This window comes from Sciurus vulgaris, assembly GCF_902686455.1.
Source record: "Sciurus vulgaris genome assembly, chromosome: 3".
Taxonomy (NCBI): domain Eukaryota; kingdom Metazoa; phylum Chordata; class Mammalia; order Rodentia; family Sciuridae; genus Sciurus; species Sciurus vulgaris.
In genome coordinates this window covers 83,691,665-83,711,261 of record NC_136463.1, presented here as the reverse complement: position 1 = coordinate 83,711,261, position 19,597 = coordinate 83,691,665, and the positions used below count along the sequence as shown (strand labels likewise).

Sequence of the window (19,597 nt, the reverse complement as noted above, 5' to 3'; positions counted from 1 at the left end):
TGACACCAGGACTCCTGATCTTATTATTTGGTCTTGTGAATTTGGACCATTATTCTGTCTCTCTGATGACTCTTTAGATCTTATCTTAACCTACATTTTCTGTAACTTTTCTGCCCAATATTTTTTGATGGATTATGGAATTAACACTTCTTGAATGAGGCTAGAGATGTGTTGAGCAAGAATGGAACGGCTTCATGTTGCTTTAACTGTATGTATTATGTTTTATTTATTAAATAAACTTGAGAGAAGTTTTAGTTTCACAGCAAAATTGGGTAAAAAGTATAGTGCCACTGTATATTCCCTGCGCCACCCAAAAAAACTTCTCCCACTATCAACATCCCTGTACCCCAGCACATTTATTAAAATCAACCTACATTGACAATCATTATGAAAGTTCATAGTTTACATTAGGGTTCACTGTGCTATAGTCTATGAGTCTGGATGAATGCATAATGATAAATATCTACCATTGTAGTAGAAAACAGAATAGTTTTTCTGTCCTAAAAATTCTCAGTGCTCTACTATTGTGTCCCAACATCTGGCATTCAGTGATTTTTTGCTGTACAGAACGTCAAATACTTGGAACCATTTTGTATGTAGTCTTTCAGATTGGCTTCTTTCACTTAGTAATGTGCTTTTGAGCTTCCGTGTCTTTTCATTGCTTGATAGCTCACTTTTTTAGTGCAGCATAATATTCCCATTGTTTGGATATAAAACAGTTTATTCATTCCCTACCTTATTAAATCTCATCTTGGTTGCTTTCAAGTTTTAGCAATTATGAATAAAGCTGTCATAAACATCCCTATGTAGGTGTTTGTATGGACATAAGTTTTCAACTCCTGTGGGTAAATACTAAGGAGCACAATTGCTACCTTTTATGGTAAGAGTGTGTTTAGGTTTGTAAAAAAAGAAAGAAAAGAAAAAAAAATCCCACCAGTCTTCCAAAGTGATTGTACCATTTTGCATTCTCACAACAATGAATGAGCTCCACATTGTCACAAAATTTAGGGTTATCTGCATTCTAGATTTTGGCCATTCCAATTGGCATGTAGTGGTATCTCATTATTTAGAGATAATTTCCTAGATAACATGGAATGGAGCATCTTTTCCTATGGTTATATGATATCTTTATTTTAATTGGTGAGGTGTCTATAAAGGTTTTTTTGCCCATTTCTAAAACAAATTGTTCAGATTTTTATTGTTGTGTTTTAAGAGGTCTTTGTATATTTTTGATGACTGTCCTTTATGTGATGTGTCTTTTGCAAATATTTTCTCCCAGAGCGTGGTTTGTCTTTCAATTGACCTGACAATGTTTCTTGCAGATAAGAAAATTTTAATTTTAATGAAGTTGGTTTATCAGTTCTTTAATGGATTATGCCTTTGATGCTACAGATAAAAAGTCAACACTAAATCCAAGATCTAGGTCTTTTTGAGTTTTTTACTAGGCATTTTCTAGTTTTATGGTTAACATTTAGTGTACAAGTCATTTTCAGTTAAAGGGTATAAGTCTTAGGTCTAGATTCGTTTCCCTGCTGTGAATGCCTAGTTGTTTCCACATCATTCCTTAAAACGGCTCCTTTTATCCATTTTATTGCCCATGCTTTTGTCGATGACCAGCTGATCATGTTAATGTGGGTTTATTTCTGGGGTCTCTATTTTGTTACACCCATCTCCCATATTTGCCCAAAATTTCATCAGTACAGCGCTGTCTGTACTGCAGCTTTATGGTATGTCCTGGAGTTGGGTAATGTCAGTCCTCCAATTTTGTTCTTCTTCAAAATTGCATTGACTATTCTGGGTCTTTGCTTCTTCTGGAAGCTTTAGAATCAGTTTGATGATATTCACAAAATAACTTTCTGGGGTTCAGGACTTTCATTTTTAGGACTGGGCTTTCATTGAATCTGTAGGTCATGTTGGGAAGAACGGACATCTTGACAATATCGAGGCTTCCTATCCATGAACATTTATTTAGTTCTTTGATTTCTGTCATTAGTATCCTACAGTTTTCTTCATACATATTTTATGCATGTTTTGTTAAATTTATATCTAAGTAAGATTTCTGCTGCAAAATCTGCTGTAAGTGTAATGGATCTTACTTTATATATGTATATATGTCTTGATGATTTCTCTTGTTTTTAGAATACTATCTTGTACTTTTGACATTTTTACTATAATACTCCCTGAAGTCTGTTTTGATTGAATCTAGTTAAGGTTCTTTGAGATTCTCAATTCTGGGTGTCAACATTTCTTGAATGATTTAGGAAGGTTTAAGCTATTATTCTGTGAAATACATTTTCTCTCACCTCATCCCCTTTTTGACATATCAGACCAGATTAATTCAAAAGACATTATGTGTCTTGTCCAGCAAGTACAATGAAGACTCGGCTCTCAGATGGAGTTTTAAGGTCTTAATTTTTATGGGAGAGCTTCTGAGCCGAGTGCCTGGTTCTTCCTCCTCCTCCTCCTCCTCCTCCTCACCTCACAGCTCCTCCTCCTCCTCCTCCTCCTCACCTCGCAGCTCTCTCTTCTTCTTCTCTCTCGCGCAGGTGCTGCCCCTCTCCACCGCGAAAAGTAAGCAGCTTTATGGGATGTAACAGCCAATCACCTAACGGGTCAGGCGTTTGGCTTGTGGACACTTAATGGTGGGTAATGAGGACATGTACTGATCACGAGCTAAGCACGGACGCGGAGGAGATCAGTCAGCCAATAGAAAGCACTTCCTTAAAGTTGTTTTTCTTTGTGGTTGGGATTCTCGGCGCCATCTTAGGGCGAGGCCAGCTACCACTGCGGGCCCTACAGGGCAGCGGCCTCCAGCAATTATGTTCAGAAATTATTTCCTTGTGCTTGTGCCAGTCACTGGGGAAGCTCTCTATTGTATTTTTATTTCATTAATTGGAGATTTCAGTAATTTCTATTTCTTTGGTGAACCTCTCATTCACATCCCAAGTTTTCTTATTTCTTTGTACTGTTTACTTATGTCCTCTTGCATGTTCATTTCTCCCAATTTTACGCAGTAGCTTTTGTAAGAAAAGTTTTTTTTTCCTTTTAATTTAGATACGTCAGTTGGGTGCTTTGTCTTTGGTTATAGGGGAGCTCAAAAACAGCTTTTGTGTGATTTCTTCATCTTGGATTGATGTCAGTAGTGTCTGAGTCCCTCGATAGTCTAAACTGCAGCAATTCGTGAAGACAGTTAAAACTATACAGGTTTGCAATGGGTGTAGGCTTTCAAAGAGTTGAGCCCTGATGACACTGGGGCTTGTGGTGGCAGCTGACTGTCTTGGTGGTACAGAAGGTGAAAAGGACTCTCTCCAGGTCCCTCAGAGCAAGTACAGGTGATGCCAAGGGTTGTGGCACCAACAGGCATTTTTCCTGAGCTACAGAATGTAAAGAAAACCCTTCCCAGACTCTCAGGGTGAATGTGGGAGAAGCTCAAGCCTGTGGCACCAGCAGCCACAGCTCTGGAGGGCCTGCTGGTTAAGCACAGGGGGGCTGGGATCTGTGACACTTGTAACCATGGACTCAAGGTTTTGGAACACAAAGGAACCTTCCGTAAGTCCCATGGGGTGATTCCGGGTGGCACTGGGACTTGTAGTGCTGTTAGGTGTTTTCGTGGAACAATGACACTCAGATGATACCTTCTTCAGGCCCCAGTGGACAAGTGGTGCCAGGCTTTTGACACCAGCATTTGTAGTCTAGCCTATGGGCTATGGAGATGTTCCCTAGTTTATATGGGGCATGCACAGGTCATATTTAGGCATGACTCTGGTATCCACATTTCTTGAGATGTAGGACAGGAATGAAACCTTCCTGAATTCTGTGGGCTGAGCCTGGGGGATGCTAGGGTTTGTGGCTTTGGTATCTGTGGTCCTGGAGCTGCAGGGCATGGGTGGGAATATCCCTAGGTCATGTGGAGAAAGCTTTTGGGGATGAGGCTTGTGGCATTAGTATTTATAGTGAACACAGATGTGCCTTTCCTCTGGCCCCTAGGGACAAATATGAGTAATGCTGAACTTTTTGCACTAGCAGCTGCAGTCCCAAGGTTGCAGACTAGGAAGGAAATCTTTTCTAGATCCTTCCAAGGTGATTCAGATGTTAGCAGTGTTGGGGTCACTGGTTGCCATATTCCTGCAATTGTGGGGCTTGTCTGGAAACTTTCCCAACTCCCAGGGGATAGGAGTGGGTAAAGCAGGGCTTTGCAACAGTGGCTACAGTCCCTAGGTTGGGGACTAAAGATGAGACTTTCCCTCATACCCATGCAGCAAACCCAGGTGGGACTCACATCTGTGGCTACAGTAGTCACTGATTGGGAAGCTGCAGGAAGCTATAGGGGGCTCACTGGCCCAACTCCTAGTAGAGGGAAACGTTCAGCTGCCAGTCTATAAGCCAAGATGGCATTTAGTAGTGGCTGCTTTGGTACTTTGAGTGCTGGGGGACGTCCAAAGTAAGTACTTCCTTGGAGCAGAAGAATCAGTTTTAGACCAACCACATCCTCAAACTGGATTTAAAACTTGTAAGCACTGTGGAATTCTCTGGCAGTTCAGAGACTTGCCATGTTGGGACCCTCACCCCATGCTGAGAAGCTCCAGCTGAGGTTAGAAATTGCTTTGTTCTTGTTTCTAGGAAAGGCTGCTTTTCTGTCTCTCCATGGTATTTTGGGGTTCCTGTTACTTCTATGCTAATTTTCAGAGTCTTCCCTCTCATTCTCCTCAAAATATTTTACTGCTCTGACCCTTTTCTGTGACAGAGTTGCACTGAGGGTATCCAGCCATCCATCTATCCATCTTGGTTCCCTCCCCAGACTCTTCATTTCTTATTGAGTGACTTTTGGTAGCTCATGTCTTTTAAGGGATTAGTACATTTCATCTAGATTATCATCTAGGTTACCTGCGGGAACGGAGTTGTTCACAGTATTCCCTTGTTGTCCTTTTAATGTACATAGGACTGTAGTGATATCCCCTCTTTTATTTCTGATATTAGTACTATATGTCCTCTTTTTTTTAACCTGTCTAGAAGAAAATTGTTTTGTCTTTTAAAAGAACCAGAGTTTGGTATCACTGATTTTTCTCCGTTAATATCCTATCTCCAGTCATTGGTTTCTCCTCTAATTTTTACTTCTTTCCTTCTTGTTTTGGATTTAATGTGCTCTCTTTCCATCTGGTTTCCTAAGAAATTTAGATGAATGATTTTGAATATTTTTTCTTTTCCTAATATATGCATTCAATGTTGTAAATTTCCCTCTAAGCACTACTTTTACTGCATCACATGAATTTTGATAAATTTTCTTTTCATTTAGTTTAAAATATTTTTTTAAAGATCTTTTTGATCTGTATGTTATGTGTTTCTTCATGTATTTGAGGATTTGCCAACTATCTTTGATTCTAATTTAATTCTTCTGTGGTCTTAGGCCAGATATTCTCCAATTTTTACTCTTAAATTTTTAAGGTGTTTATGGCCTATGTGGTCTACCTTGACTGTTCCATGCGAGCTGGAGGGGAAGGTGAAATCTGCTGTTGTTAAGAGTCTGGATCCACTTGATAGTTGGTACACTTGAATCCAGCTATATCCTGACTGATTTTTCTGCCTGTTGGATCTGTCCATTTTTTGATAGACAGGTTTTGAAGTCCTCCAAATAGAACTGAAAGGAGAAATGGATGAATTATATCACAATTATATCGGTTTTTGCCTCACATATTTTGATGTTCCATTGTTAAGCACTTACACATTAAGGGTCGTAACAGATTTTTGGAGTACTGATCCTGTAATTATGCAACGCTCCTCTCCATTACCGTAACTTTTGTGCTTTAAAGTGTACTCTGTCTGAAATATACCCACTCCTACTATTTTTGGGGGGAGTACTAGAGAATGAACCTAGGGGTGCTTTACTACCAATTAACATCACCCGCCCTTTATATACTTTATTTTGAGGCTAAGTTGCTGAGGCTGGCCTCGAACTTGCACTCCTCCTACCTTAGTTTCCCAAGTTCCTGGGGTTACAGATGTGTGCCCCCATATCTGACTTCCTGCTTTCTTTGGTTATTGTTAGTATGGTGTTATCTGTCTCATCCCTTTAAATCTATATATGGCTTTATATTTAAAGTTATTTTCTTATAGACAATTTATAGTTTGGTTTTATTTTTTGGTCTACTCCGACAATCTCTTGTAATTGATGTATTCAGAACACTGATGTTTTGTGATCACTGACACAGTTGGATTAGTATTTATATTTGCGATGGTCTTCTATTTGTTACTCTTGTTCTTTCTTCCTTTTTGTCTTGTCCTTTTTCTGCCTTTTGTAGTTTAAATGGGAATTTTATGGTTTTATTTCCTCTCTCTTAGCACGTCAGATAAATTTGATTAATTTTTTTTTTTTTTTTTTAGTGGTTCTTGAGTTTGCAGTGTACATTTACAACCAATCCTAGTCCAATATTAAATAATACTCTACCATTTCATGGGTAAGTGCACCTACTTTTTGATAACAAAACAATTATAATTCTTCATTCTTTCATTCTTTGCATCACTATTTTCATTTGTTTGACTTACACATTAGCATAAAATGTGTATGTATATAATTGAAAACAATATTGTTGTTTTTAAATTTTTTTACAGACTGCATTTTGATTCATTGTACACAAATGGGGTACTTCATTTTGTTTCTGTGGTTGTACATGATGTAGATTCATACCATTTGTGTAATCATACATGTACATAGGGCAATGATGTCTGTCTCATTCCACCATTTCTCATACCCCCCTCCCTCTCATTTCCCTCTACATAATCTAAAGTTCCTCCATTTTTCTCTCACCCCCACCCTCCACCACCATTATATATCATCATCCACTTACCAGGGAAAACATTCGGCCTTTTCTCTTTGGAATTGGCTTATTTCACTTAGCATAATATTCTCCAGTTCCACTATTATGAACAAACTTACCTGATAGCTCAAATAAAATAAGGTTTTATTTTGCCTTCATTTATTCCTTCTCTCTGCTTTCCTATTAATTTTTTTATTTTAATTTGTTGTACATGAAAGAATGCATTTATGCATTTTGATAGGTCATACATAAATGGAGTGTAATCCCTTTATGCAAATCCAAGCTTCTGACCTATATGATTTCCTAAGAACTTTTAAAAACACTTCTTGCAAGGCATTTCTATTGGAAATAAAACTCCTCAGTCTTCTTCACTTTTAACAGGCAACTGTGTAAATTCATTTTTCCCCTTTCCCTCATTCAACACATTTCAATACTTCAATTCACTTTTTGTGCTTGTATAATTTCTGAGAGGTCAGATGTACTTTATCTGTGCTCCTCTAGAGGTAAGGTGTTTTGTTTTCTTAGGCTTCTTTAAAGATTTTGTTTTTCTGCAGGTTAAATATGACAGGCCTCATGTATGTATTTGTTTGGTATTTTTCTTGTTTGGTGCTCTTTGATCTTCCCAGAACTGTGGTTTTCTATCTGACATTAATTAAGGGAAATTCTCAGCAATTATTGTTTCAAATATTTCTTCCTTCTGTTCCTCTTTCTTCACTTTCTGGTATTGCATTACAAGTATATTATATCTTTCACAGTTGTTCCAATTTTTTGATAGCCTGTTTCCTTTCCCTGCCCTCAGTCTTTTTTCCCTTTGTTTTTCTGTTCTGGAAGCTGCAATTGTCTTAGCCCAAGCTCAGAGATCCTTTCCTTAGCTATGTCTAGTCTGATGAGCCCATCAAAGCCATTCTTCATTTCTGATACAGCTTTTTGAACTCTTTATCATTTCTTTTTTCTTTTTTCCATGTTTTGTATTGGTGCATCACAGTTGTATGTAATAGCAGGATTTGTTGTTACACAGTCATACATGCACACAATATAACAACATAATTTAGCCAGTATCACTTCTCAGCATTTCCCCTTTTCCTCTCCTTCTCTCTCCCCCGGGTCCTTTCCTTTATTCTACTAATCTTCTTTCAATTTTCATAAGATTTCCCACCCCAACTAACTGTCTTTCTTTTTCTTTTCTCTCATGTGGAAGCTAAAGAGGAAAAACACATGACCCTTAACCTTCTGAGTTTGGCTTATTTTGCTTAACACAATGGTCTTAAGTACCATCCATTTTCCTGCAAATGACATAATTTCATTTTTTAAATGGATGCATAAAACTCCATTGTATATACATAGCACATTTTCTGTATCCATTCATTCATTGATGGACACCTAGGCTTGTTCCATAGTTGGGCTATTTTGAATCGTGCTAAAGGCGTCTCTGAATCAGCTGAGGTCTGCTCCCCCTTCTTTTGCACTTACAACTATAGTATGTTGACTTTAATTCTTTAGGATAAATACCAAGGAGTGGTATAGCTGGGTTATATGGTGGTTCCATTCCATAGTGGTTGTACTGATTTATAATCCCACCAATAGTGTAAAAGCATTCCTTTTTCTCCACATCCTCTCCAGTGTTTATTATTGTTTGTGTTCTTGATGACTACCATTCCGACTGAATTGAAAGTAAATCTGTGTAGTTTGGTTTGCATTTCCCTAACTGCTAATGATGAACATTGTTTCATATATTTGCTGGCCATTTGTATTTCTTCTTTTGAGAAGTGTCTGTTTGGTTCATTTGCCCATTTATTAATTTTTTTTTGGGGGGGGCTGTTTGAGTTCTATATATATACTCTAGACAATAATCCTCGGTCATAAGGTAACTAGTGAAGACCTTCTCCCATTCAGAAAGTTCCGTTTTTAAATTCTTGTTTCTTTGTTGTGCAGAAGCTTTTTAATTTAATGCCATTCCATTTATTAACTCTTGGCATTATTTCCTGAGCTTCTGAGGTCCTATTGAGAAACTCGTCTGTACCTATATGCTGGAGAATTCACCCTATGTTTTCTTCTATGAGTTCTAGCATTTATTTTTTATTATTTCTTACAATTTCCTTTTGCCGAGATTATCCATTCTACTTTTGCTATTAAAGTTCTTAGTGTATTATAGTTAAAAAAAATTCTGGTTTGGTAATTCCAGCATTTTGGTCACATATGGTCCTTGATCTGTTCTTGCCAAGTCTCTTCAAACTGCCTTTTGACTTTTAGCTTTGTAATTGTGAGTGTGATATAATGGGTAAGGGAACTGTGATACACAGTAAGGTTTGGGGGGACCAGAAGCATTCTAAATTCCTATGATTAGGTATTAGTCTTTTGGGGGTTCTGTGCCCCTGGACCATGAACTTCACAGGTACTTCTCAATCCCACCTTCCTCTCAGTTGGGGCATAAGGTTGGAGGGTGCTGGAGTTGGGTATTTCCTTTCTCCCAGGTAGATTAGCTCTGATAAACCACAATAGGTTAGGCTCTGATAAAAGAGCTCCTCACAAGGGCAGAGCTTGTTAAGAAGAGAATAATCCAATGTATTTTGAAATGGATCCTCTTGCATTTCCCTCCATTTGCAGGAAGCAAGAGATGATTTTTCTACAACATTTGTTATGAGGACCTAGTATGGCTCCTGGAGGTAATAAAACTTACAAAAGATTCCCCCCGCACCCCTCTTCTTCAGGAGTTTTTGACTCCGGGATTTGTACACACTGAGCTGCCAGCAATTTTTCAATTAGAGTTCCTTTTATTACCCTGCACTGGTTCCTGCAGTGGCTTCTGCTATTGATTTCTGTTCGAGTAAGCTGTGATTCCAGTTTTCACCTGTCTTTCCCACTTTTGGAGCTGTATTAAACTCTGTGAACCTACTTCTCTGAAAGATCTAAGAATTTTTTCAGTTTCTTCAATTTTTCCTTGTTCCATATTTTTTTTTGTTTTATTTATTTTTATTAAAAATCATAAATTTACATAGGGCAATGTTGTTTGATTCATTCTGTTATTTTTTTCCCTTCCCCCCACCCTTCCCACCCCTCTTTATCTTCTATACAGTCCTTCCTTCCTCCATTCTTACCACCCTCCTTATCCCTAACCCTAAACCTAACTCTAACCCTAACGCTAACCCCTCCTACTCCCCATTATATGTCCTCATCTGCTTATCAGCGAGATCATTCGTCCTTTAGTTTTTTGAAATTGGCTTATCTCACTTAACATAATATTCTCTAATTTCATCCATTTGCCGGCAAATGCCATAATTTTATCATTCTTCATGGTGGAGTAATATTCCATTGTATATATATGCCACTGTTTCTTTATCCATTCATCAACTGAAGGACATCTAGGTTGGTTCCACAATCTGGCTATAGTGAATTGAGCAGCTATGAACATTGATGTGGCTGTATCTCTGTAGTATGCTGATTTTAATTCCTTTGGGTATAGGCCAAGGAGTGGGATAGCTGGGTCAAATGGTGGTCCCATTCCAAGCTTTCTGAGGAATCTCCATACTGCTTTACAGAGTGGCTGTACTAACTTGCAACTCCACCAGCAATGTATGAATGTACCTTTTTCCCCACATCCTCGCCAACACCTATTGTTGTGTTCTTGATAATCGCCATTCTAATTGGGGTGAGATGAAATCTTAGGGTAGTTTTGATTTGCATTTCTCTTATTACTAGAGATGTTGAACATTTTTTCATATATCTGTTGATTGCTTGTACATCTTCTTCTGTGAAGTGTCTGTTCATTTCCTTAGCCCATTTGTTGATTGGATTATTTGTATTTTTGGTGTAGAGTTTTTTGAGTTTTTTATAGATTCTGGAAATTAGCGCTGTATCTGAAGTATGAGTGGCAAAGATATTCTCCCACTCTGTAGGCTCTCTCTTCACATTACTGATAGTTTCCTTTGCTGGGGGAAAACTTTTTAGTTTGAATCTATCCCAGTGGTTGATTCTTGTTTTTATTGCTTGGGCTATGGGAGTCCTGTTAAGGAAGTCTGATCCTAAGTCAACAAGTTGAAGGTTTGGACCTACTTTTTCTTCTATAAGATGCAGGGTCTCTGGTCTGATTTCGAGGTCCTTGATCCATTTTGAGTTGAGTTTTGTGCAGGGTGAGAGATAGGGGTTTAATTTCATTCTGTTGCATATGGATTTCCAATTCTCCCAGCACCATTTGTTGAAGAGGCTATCTTTTCTCCATTGCATATTTTTGGCACCTTTGTCTACTATGAGAAAATTGAATTTATTTGGGTTTCTGTCCATATCCTCTATTCTGTACCATTGATCTACCTGTCTATTCTGGTACCAATACCATGCCATTTTTGTTACTATTGCTTTGTAATAGAGTTGAAGATCTGGTATTGCGATACCCCCTGCTTTGCTCTTTCTACTGAGCTTTAGCTATTCTGGGTTTCTTATTCTTCCAGATGAGTTTCATAATTGCTTGCTCTATTTCTGTAAGGTACGTCATTGGGATTTTAATTGGAATTGCATTGAATCTGTATAGCACTTTTGGTAGTATGGCCATTTTGACAATATTAATTCTGCCTATCCGAGAACATGGGAGATCTTTCCATCTTCTAAGGTTTTCTTTAATTTCTTTCTTTAGTGTTCTGTAGTTCTCATTGTAGAGGTCTTTCACCTCTTTTGTGAGATTGATTCCCAAGTGTTTTATTTTTTTTCGAGGCTATTGTGAATGGGGTAGTTTTCCTAAATTCTCTTTCTGAAGATTCATCACTTATGTATAAAAATGCATTGGATTTATGAGCATTGATCTTGTAACCTGCTACTTTACTGAATTCACTTATGAGTTCTAAGAGTTTTCTGGTGGAATTTCCATGTTCCTCTAAATATATAATCATGTCATCAGCGAACAGGGATAGTTTGAGTTCTTCTTTTCCTATTCATATCCCTTTAATTTCTTTGGTTTGTCTAATTGCTCTGGCTAGATTCTCAAGAACGATGTTGAATAGAAGTGGTGAAAGAGGGCATCCCTGCCTTGTTCCAGTTTTTAGGGGGAATGCTTTCAGTTTTTCACCATTTAGAATGATATTGGCCATGGGCTTAGCATAGATGACCTTTACAATGTTAAGGAATGTTCGTGCTATTCCTTTTTTTTTCTAGTGTTTTGAGCATGAAGGGATGCTGTATTTTATCGAATGCTTTTTCTGCATCTATTAAAATAATCATGTGATTCTTAACTTTAATTCTGTTGATATGGTGAATGATTTATTGATTTCCGGATGTTGAATCAACCTTGCATCCCTGGGATAGAACCCACTTGATCATGGTACACTATCTTTTTAATATATTTTTGTATGTGATTTGCTAAAATTTTATTGAGAATTTTTGCATCAATGTTAATTAAGGATATTGGTCTGAAATTTTCTTTCCTCAATGTATCTCTGTCTGTTTTCGGTATCAGGGTGATATTGGCTTCATAGAATGAGTTTGGGAGGGTTTCCTCCTTTTCTATTTTATGGAATACTTTGAGAGAAGTATTGGAATGAGCTCTTCTTTAAAGGTTTTGTAGAACTCGGCTGAGAACCCATCTGGTCCCAGACTTTTCTTTGTTGGTAGGCTTTTGATGACCTCTTCTATTTCATTGCTTGATTTATTTATTTAAGTTGTGTATGTCCTCCTCGTTCAGTTTAGGTAATTCATATGTCTCTAGAAACTTATTGATGTCTTCAAGATTTTCTGATTTGTTGGAGTATAGATTTTCAAAATAGCTTCTAATTATGTTTTGTATTTCACTCGTGTCTTTTGTGATATTTCCTTGTTTGTTCATTCCGAATTTTAGTAATTTGAGTTTTCTCCCTCTTTCTCTTTGTTAGTGTGGCTAAGGGTTTATCAATTTTGTTTATTTTTTCAAAGAACCAACTATTTATTTTGTTAATTTTCCAATTGTTTCTTTTATTTCAATTTTGTTGATTTCTGCTCTGATTTTAACTATTTCCTGTCTCCTACTACTTTTGGTGTTGGTCTGCTCTTCTTTTTCTAGGACTTTGAGCTGTAGAGTTAAGTCTTTTATTTGTTGATTTCTACTTCTTTTGTTGAATGCGCCCCATGAAATAAATCTTCCTCTAAGTACTGCTTTCATAGTGTCCCAGAGGTTTTGATATGATGTGTCTTTGTTCTTGTTTACTTCTAAGAATTTTTTAATTTCCCTCCTGATGTCTTCTGTTATCCATTCATCATATAATGTATTATTTAATCTCCAATATTGGAGAAGTTTTTTATTCTGTCATTTATTTCTAATTTCAATCCATTATGATCTGATAGATTACAAGGAAGTATCTCTATCTTCTTGTATTTGCTAACAGTAGCTTTGTGGCATAAAACATGGTCTATTTTAGAGAAGGATCCATGTGCTGCTGAGAAGAAAGTGTATTCGTTCTTTGTTGGATGGTATATTCTGTATAAGTCGGTTAAGTCTAAATTGTTGATTGTGTTATTGAGATCTATGGCATCTTATTTCAATTTTTGTTTGGACGATCTATCCAGCAGTGAGAGAGGTGTGTTAAAATCGCCTAGTTTTATTGTGTTGTGGTCTGTTTGATTTCTGGAATTGAGAAGGATTTGTTTGATACATGGATGAGCCAATGTTCGGAGCATAGATATTTATGATTGTTATGTCTTGCTGATTTATGCTTCCCTTAAGCAGTATGTAATGTCCTTCTTTATCCCTTCTGACTAGTTTTGGCTTGAAGTCCACATTATCTGAAATGAGGATGGATACTACAGCTTTTTTGCTGTGTCCGTGTTCATGGTATGTTTTTCCCCATCCTTTCACCTTTAGTCTATGGGTATCTCTTTCTATGAGTTGAGACTCTTGCAGGCAGCATATTGTTGGATTTTTCTTTTTAATCCAATCTGCCAGTCTATGTCTTTTGATTGATGAGTTCAGGCCATTAACATTCAGGGTTATTATTGTGATATGATTTGTATTCCCAGTCATTTGACTCAATTTTGTTTTTTGACATGATTTGGTTTCTCCTTTATTTGGCTATTCCTTTAGGCTAGTTCCTCCTGTTGCTGATTTGCATCATTGTTTTTCATCTCTTCCTCATGGAATATTTTGCTGAGAATGTTCTGTAATGCCGGCTTTCTTTTTGTAAATTTCTTTAGTTTTTGTTTATCATGGAAGGATCTTATTTCATCGTCAAATCTGAATGTAAGTTTTGCTGGGTATAAGATTCTTGGTTGGCATCCATTTTCTTTCAGGGCTTGGTAAATGTTGTTCCAGGCCCTTCTAGCTTTTAGGGTCTGGATTGAAAAATCTGCTGATATTCTTATTGGTTTCCCCCATGAATGTAATTTGATTCTTTTCTCTCGCAGTCTTTAAAATTCTGTCTTTATTTTGTATGTTAGGTATTTTCACAATAATGTGCCTTGGTGTGGGTCTGTTGTAATTTTGTATATTTGGAGTCCTGTAAGCCTCTTTTACTTGGTTTTCCATTTCATTCTTCAGATTTGGGAAATTTTCTGATATTATTTCATTGAATAGATTGTTCATTCCTTTGGTTTGTTTCTCTAAGCCTTCCTCAATCCCAATAATTCTTAAATTTGGACTTTTCATTATATCCCATAATTCTTGTAGATTCTGTTCATGATTTCTTACCATCTTCTCTGTTTGGTCAATTTTGTTTTCAAGATTAAATATTTTTTCTTCAGTATCTGAGGTTCTATCTTCCAGGTGTTCTATCCTATTGGTTATGCTTTCTATGGAGTTTTTAACTTGGTTTATTGTTTCCTTCATATCAAGGATTTCTGTTCGGTTTTTTTCAGTATCTCTAACTCTTTATTGAAATGATCTCTCGCTTCCCGTATTTGCTCTTTAATTGTTGATTGATGCGTTCATTAATGCCTGCATTTGCTCTTTCATCTCCTCCTTCAATGCCTGCATTTGCTCTTTCATCTCCTCGTTTGCTTCTCTGATTGTTTTAATTATGTACATTCTGAACTCCCTTTTTGACATTTCTTCTGCTGTACTGTCATTGAGTTTTATTGATATAGTATCTAGGTTTGTTTGGGACATTTTCTTCCCTTGTTTTCTCATATTGGTCAGATGTCAGTGGGACTCTGAGATATTGCAGATTTCCTCTATTGGCTTATAGTGTCTCTGTAGATTTCCCGTGTATCACCTCCCAGCCTTCAGTAGCTTGGAGTAGTCTTGGAGTAACTTGATAACGCAGTGCTTCCGAAGAAAGCTGCCCCTAGCCTGCTACTGGTTCTAGGGAGAGAGACCTGGAGAGGTCTCTGGCTGCCCTGCCCTGGTCCCAGAGGCTGCTTGCGGGTCAGAGGTCTCCGCTGGCTTGGGGACTTGTGGCTGGCTCTGTGTAGAAAGGCTCTCACTGGGCAGTCTGCTCCGAGAAGCTAGCCTAGAAAGGCGCTTCCCGCCGGAGGGAGCCGGGCTGCTTGGGGAATTCCCTGGCTGCCCTGTCCTGGTCTCTGAAGCAACCTGTGGGCGGGCCGGAGCTCTCCGCGCGCTGGCTCAGGGACTTGGAGCTGGTTCTGTGCAGAAAGGCTCTCACTGAGGGGCCTGCTCCGAGAAGCTGGAGAATCTGGCCCTGTGGGAGGAGCCTGCCACCGGAGTGCTCAGGGCTGCCTGGGGGAGACTCTAGCTGCCCTGCCCTACTCTAATAAGCCGCCCAAATCTGGGCCTGCCACCCGGGCCGAGCTTCACCGGGTGGGGGAGACTCACCCCGTGGTTCTATTTTAGTCCGAGTCTCTCAATGCCTCCCCTTCTTGAATCCTGGGTTCTGGAGCGACTGGAGATGCAGTCACCCCCTAGTCCGCCATCTTGGATCCCTTGTTCTATATTTTTAATTCCACATTTTCTTTTTTCCAAGGTGAAGGAGGCACCTCCCAAGGCCGAGATGGTGTTCACAGCACGTTGCCGAGCAACTGTGACCTTTCAGACCAGTGGAGACTCCTGGCGGGAGCAGAAGGAGAAGCGAGCAGCCATGATGGTGGGGATTCTGATTGGTGTGTTTGTACTGTGCTGGATCCCCTTCTTCCTGGCGGAGCTCATCAGCCCCCTTTGTGCCTGCAGCTTACCCCCCATCTGGAAAAGCATATTCCTGTGGCTTGGCTACTCCAATTCTTTTTTCAACCCCTTGATTTACACAGCTTTTAATAAGAACTATAACAATGCTTTTAAGAGCCTCTTTACCAAGCAGAGATAAAAGGGGTTGGAGATAAATGGGGAGACAGGGGAAAAGGAACTCATATCTCCCCTCTTCACCAGTGATCTGGGAGCTGACCCTCCATAGCTGAGTACTAATGACATTTTGAGAGTCATATTATTGGGCCTAGAATGTGGAAGCAGCAGTGTCAAATGCTCTCACAAAGGAAGGACAGCAAATATATGGCCAGCATAAAACTGCCTTCTCCCTGTACACATGGCAGACATTGCTAATGGATTATGTTATCTTTCCCCATAGAGCAGGATTTCACTCAGAATTCTTCAGGACAGCACTTTAGTTAGTTATTGCAAATTGGTTAGAACAGACACGAGAGTCAAAGTTGATTTAACTCCTCTTTGTTTAATACTCCATTCCTCAGTGAGGATATCAAGCCTCTTGAGAGACTCTCTGCTTTGGGAGTCCCACCCTTTATTCACTGGACTCAGCTTACATTCTTCAAGACTCTCACATATCCCCCAATGGCCCTGTATTCCAATTTGCAAGAAAATGAGGATCATTTAAAGTTTTAAGTATTCAGTGCAACCCATACCAACTGAACCAGACTCTCAAAGTAGTACACTGGTGATGTATGTATGACATTCTCTCAATTTTCTTTTTTTTTTAAATCAGTGAGAGATTGTTTCCATCACCTTTTTTGCTTCTGCAACCAAAAAGACCTGACAAGGACAATTAGGAGAGGAAAAGTTTATTTTGAGGATCAAGATTTCAGAGATCTCAGTTCATAGACAGCCAGTGCTAGTCCTTGAGGTGAGGCAGAACATCATGTTGATGAGCATGGTGGAGGAAACTAGCTGGGGATGTGACTCCAAGAAGCAGAGAGAACGAGAACCCTTAAGGACAAAATATATACCCAAAGTCATGCCTCCAGGGACCCATCTCCTCCAGCCACACCCCGCCTGCCTATAGTTACCACTCAGTTAATCCCTATCAGTGGATTAATACACTGAATAGGCTAAAGCTCTCATAACCCAATCATTTTTCCTCTAAACCTTCTTGAATTGTCTCACATATGAGCTTTTGGTGGACACCCCACATGTAAACCATAACAGATGCTGCTGGATTCTTAGGTTGCTTTTTAGACTGATTAAACTGGAATTTCTGGGGGATAAACAAACATAGCAGCAGCACTTCTTAAAGCTTGTCATAAGTTTCCAGTGTGTGGACAGAGTAAAGCCCTGGTGAGGTCTTTTCTTTGCTTCTTTACAACAAGGGAGGAGAGCAACGAGAAATGTTCCCGTATTACTTCACCATACTGACTTGTATGTATAATAAAAACATCTTTGAGGCACCTTGTATGTATAATAAAAATACCTTTCCTGTCTAGGCTCTGGATCATTTTTGTGATGCACACAGAGGGAAAATGATGACTGTTATAGGATTACAAAACACCACCAACAAAACCTCTAGGCTGAGTTAATTAACGTGACTGAAAGACACCAAGAGTAACCTTCAGTAATGTTCTTAATAACTGTATGCAACTATAAAATCCTGGTGGAACATAGCAACAAGACTTTATTTCTTGCTCATTTGTCTATGGCTTATCTGTGGTTTCAGTGATTTCAGCTGGAATCTTCTGGTCTTGAAAGCTGCAGATTAGGGTTAGGTCTGCACCATGTACCCCTCATACTCTTTGCAACAAGAATCTTCTCAACAGAGAAAGGCAAAACGATAGGCCACAGAAACACCTTTTCAAAACTGTCAACAGTTTTAGTCAGTTTTTTGGTCACTATGACCAAGAATAACTTAGAGGAAGAAAAGATTATTTTAACTCATGATTTTAGAGGTTCAGTCCATGGTTGGTCAATTGTATAGCTCTGGGCCTAACGTGAGGCAGAACATCATGGTAGAAGGGCACAGTAGAGAAAAACGGTTCAGGACATGGCAACCAGGAAGCAAAGAGCAAGTTCTGCTCACCAGGGACAAAATATAAACCCCAAAGGTATGTCCCAAGTAACCTGCTTCCTCCAGTCCCACCACACTTGCCTATGGTTACCACTCAGTTAATATCAGTGGATCAACCCACTGATTAGGTTAAGGCTCTCTTAACCCAATCATTTCACCTCTGAGTGTTCTTGCATTGTCTCACATATCTAAACCACAATCCCAAAGTGAAGGGATGGAGAAGCACATTCCAGTGCCATAACAAAGGTATCTACTATGAGGGAACTGATGAATATCAACCAGTAATTCAATGCTCAGCATTTAAAAAAACCAAAACAGGAAAAAATCAGCCTTGTGATATCACACACTGTAATCCCAGTGGCTGGGGAGCCTGAGACAGGGGGATTGCAAATCAAGGACAGCCTATGCAAATGAGACCCTGTCTCAAAAAGAGCTGGGGATTATAGCTTGGTGATAAAGAACTCCTGGGTTCAATTCCCAGCACCAGAAAAAAAAAGTGTAATACAGAAAGCATGACTCCTGTGAAACATTTGTTTCAGTTGTATTTTCATCTGGATTTTTTTTTTTTTTTTTTGGTAGCAGGGGATTGAACCCAGGAGTGCTTAACTATCAGGTCACATCCCAGTCCTGTTTTTTTGAGACAGGGTCTCACTAAGTTGCTTAGGGCCTTGTTAAGTTGCTGAGGCTGGAGTTGAGCTTACAATCTTCCTGCCTCAGCCTCCCTAGCCACTGGGATTATAGGAATGTGCCACCATGCCTGGCTTATCTAGGTTCCCTGCAGCCTGTAGGCAACACAGCCTCCAGAAGGATCCCTATTAAAATGAGGGCAGAACACATCACTTTTCTTCTCAAAATCCTCCTGTAGCAATCCACACGGATTCCCTCAGAGTCACCAAGCTCACCTGGGTATGCTTCTACCACGGCCTTTACGCTTGATAGTCCCTCACCCTGGACGTTTCCTCACCCAGGTCTATTACTCCCTCACTCATCAGTCATAGAGGTCTTCCCCAGCTTCTCAATATAAAATTGCCACCAGCACCAAACCACACACTCCTGATCCTCTTCACTGATTTAATCAGTATGTTGAAGAAACATCTAACTTACATATTTCTTACATAAATATGTCTTGCCCACTGGATAGAAGCTTCTAGGAAGGTAGGTTCTCTTTGCTGCATTGTTCACTGCTGTATTTTGTGTTTGACAGAGTGGAAACTCAAATATTTGTTGGTTGAATGCACCAGTTAACAGGAATTTTTCTCACTGAACAAGAACATGGGAACAAGTGGATGCCAGGTTGGTTCAGAAGCTCATCATGCTTTCAGGGAACCTGGCTCTTTCCATCTTTTCACTTGGTCAAGCTAAATGTCTGGATGGTGAAGTTGCTCAAATCTTGTCATTTCCTTGAGAATGTAAATAAACAGAAAGGGCTGGCAGAAGTTCTCCTTATGCAACTCTTGCTGGTTATGAGCAGGAAAGTCTTTCTGGGAATCCTTAGCAGTCTTCCACTGTTGGTCATAACTGGGTCAGACATTTTTTATAAATCAACCTTGGAAATCCGAAAGGGGATTCTCAAGACTTTTAGAACAGCTGTCATGATATTCTCCTGGAGTTGAACAAAACCAGAGTTCTGTTGGTAAAGAAAGTGGTGGTGTACAC

At 39.1% G+C, this 19,597-nt stretch overlaps 1 protein-coding gene across 2 annotated transcripts in view; it reads left to right on the top strand.

Moving 5' to 3' along the window:
• Positions 1 to 17,321, top strand: part of LOC306658554 (5-hydroxytryptamine receptor 5B) — a 42,438-nt gene extending 25,117 nt beyond the window's left edge. For both annotated transcript variants that reach the window (XM_079135679.1, XM_079135678.1), the window contains exon 2: positions 15,683 to 17,321. In XM_079135679.1, coding sequence (XP_078991805.1) covers positions 15,683 to 16,018 — 336 coding nt within the window. In that variant the 3' untranslated portion in view covers positions 16,019 to 17,321. The remainder of the gene's footprint in view (positions 1 to 15,682) is intronic.
• Positions 17,322 to 19,597: the final 2,276 nt, after the last annotated feature.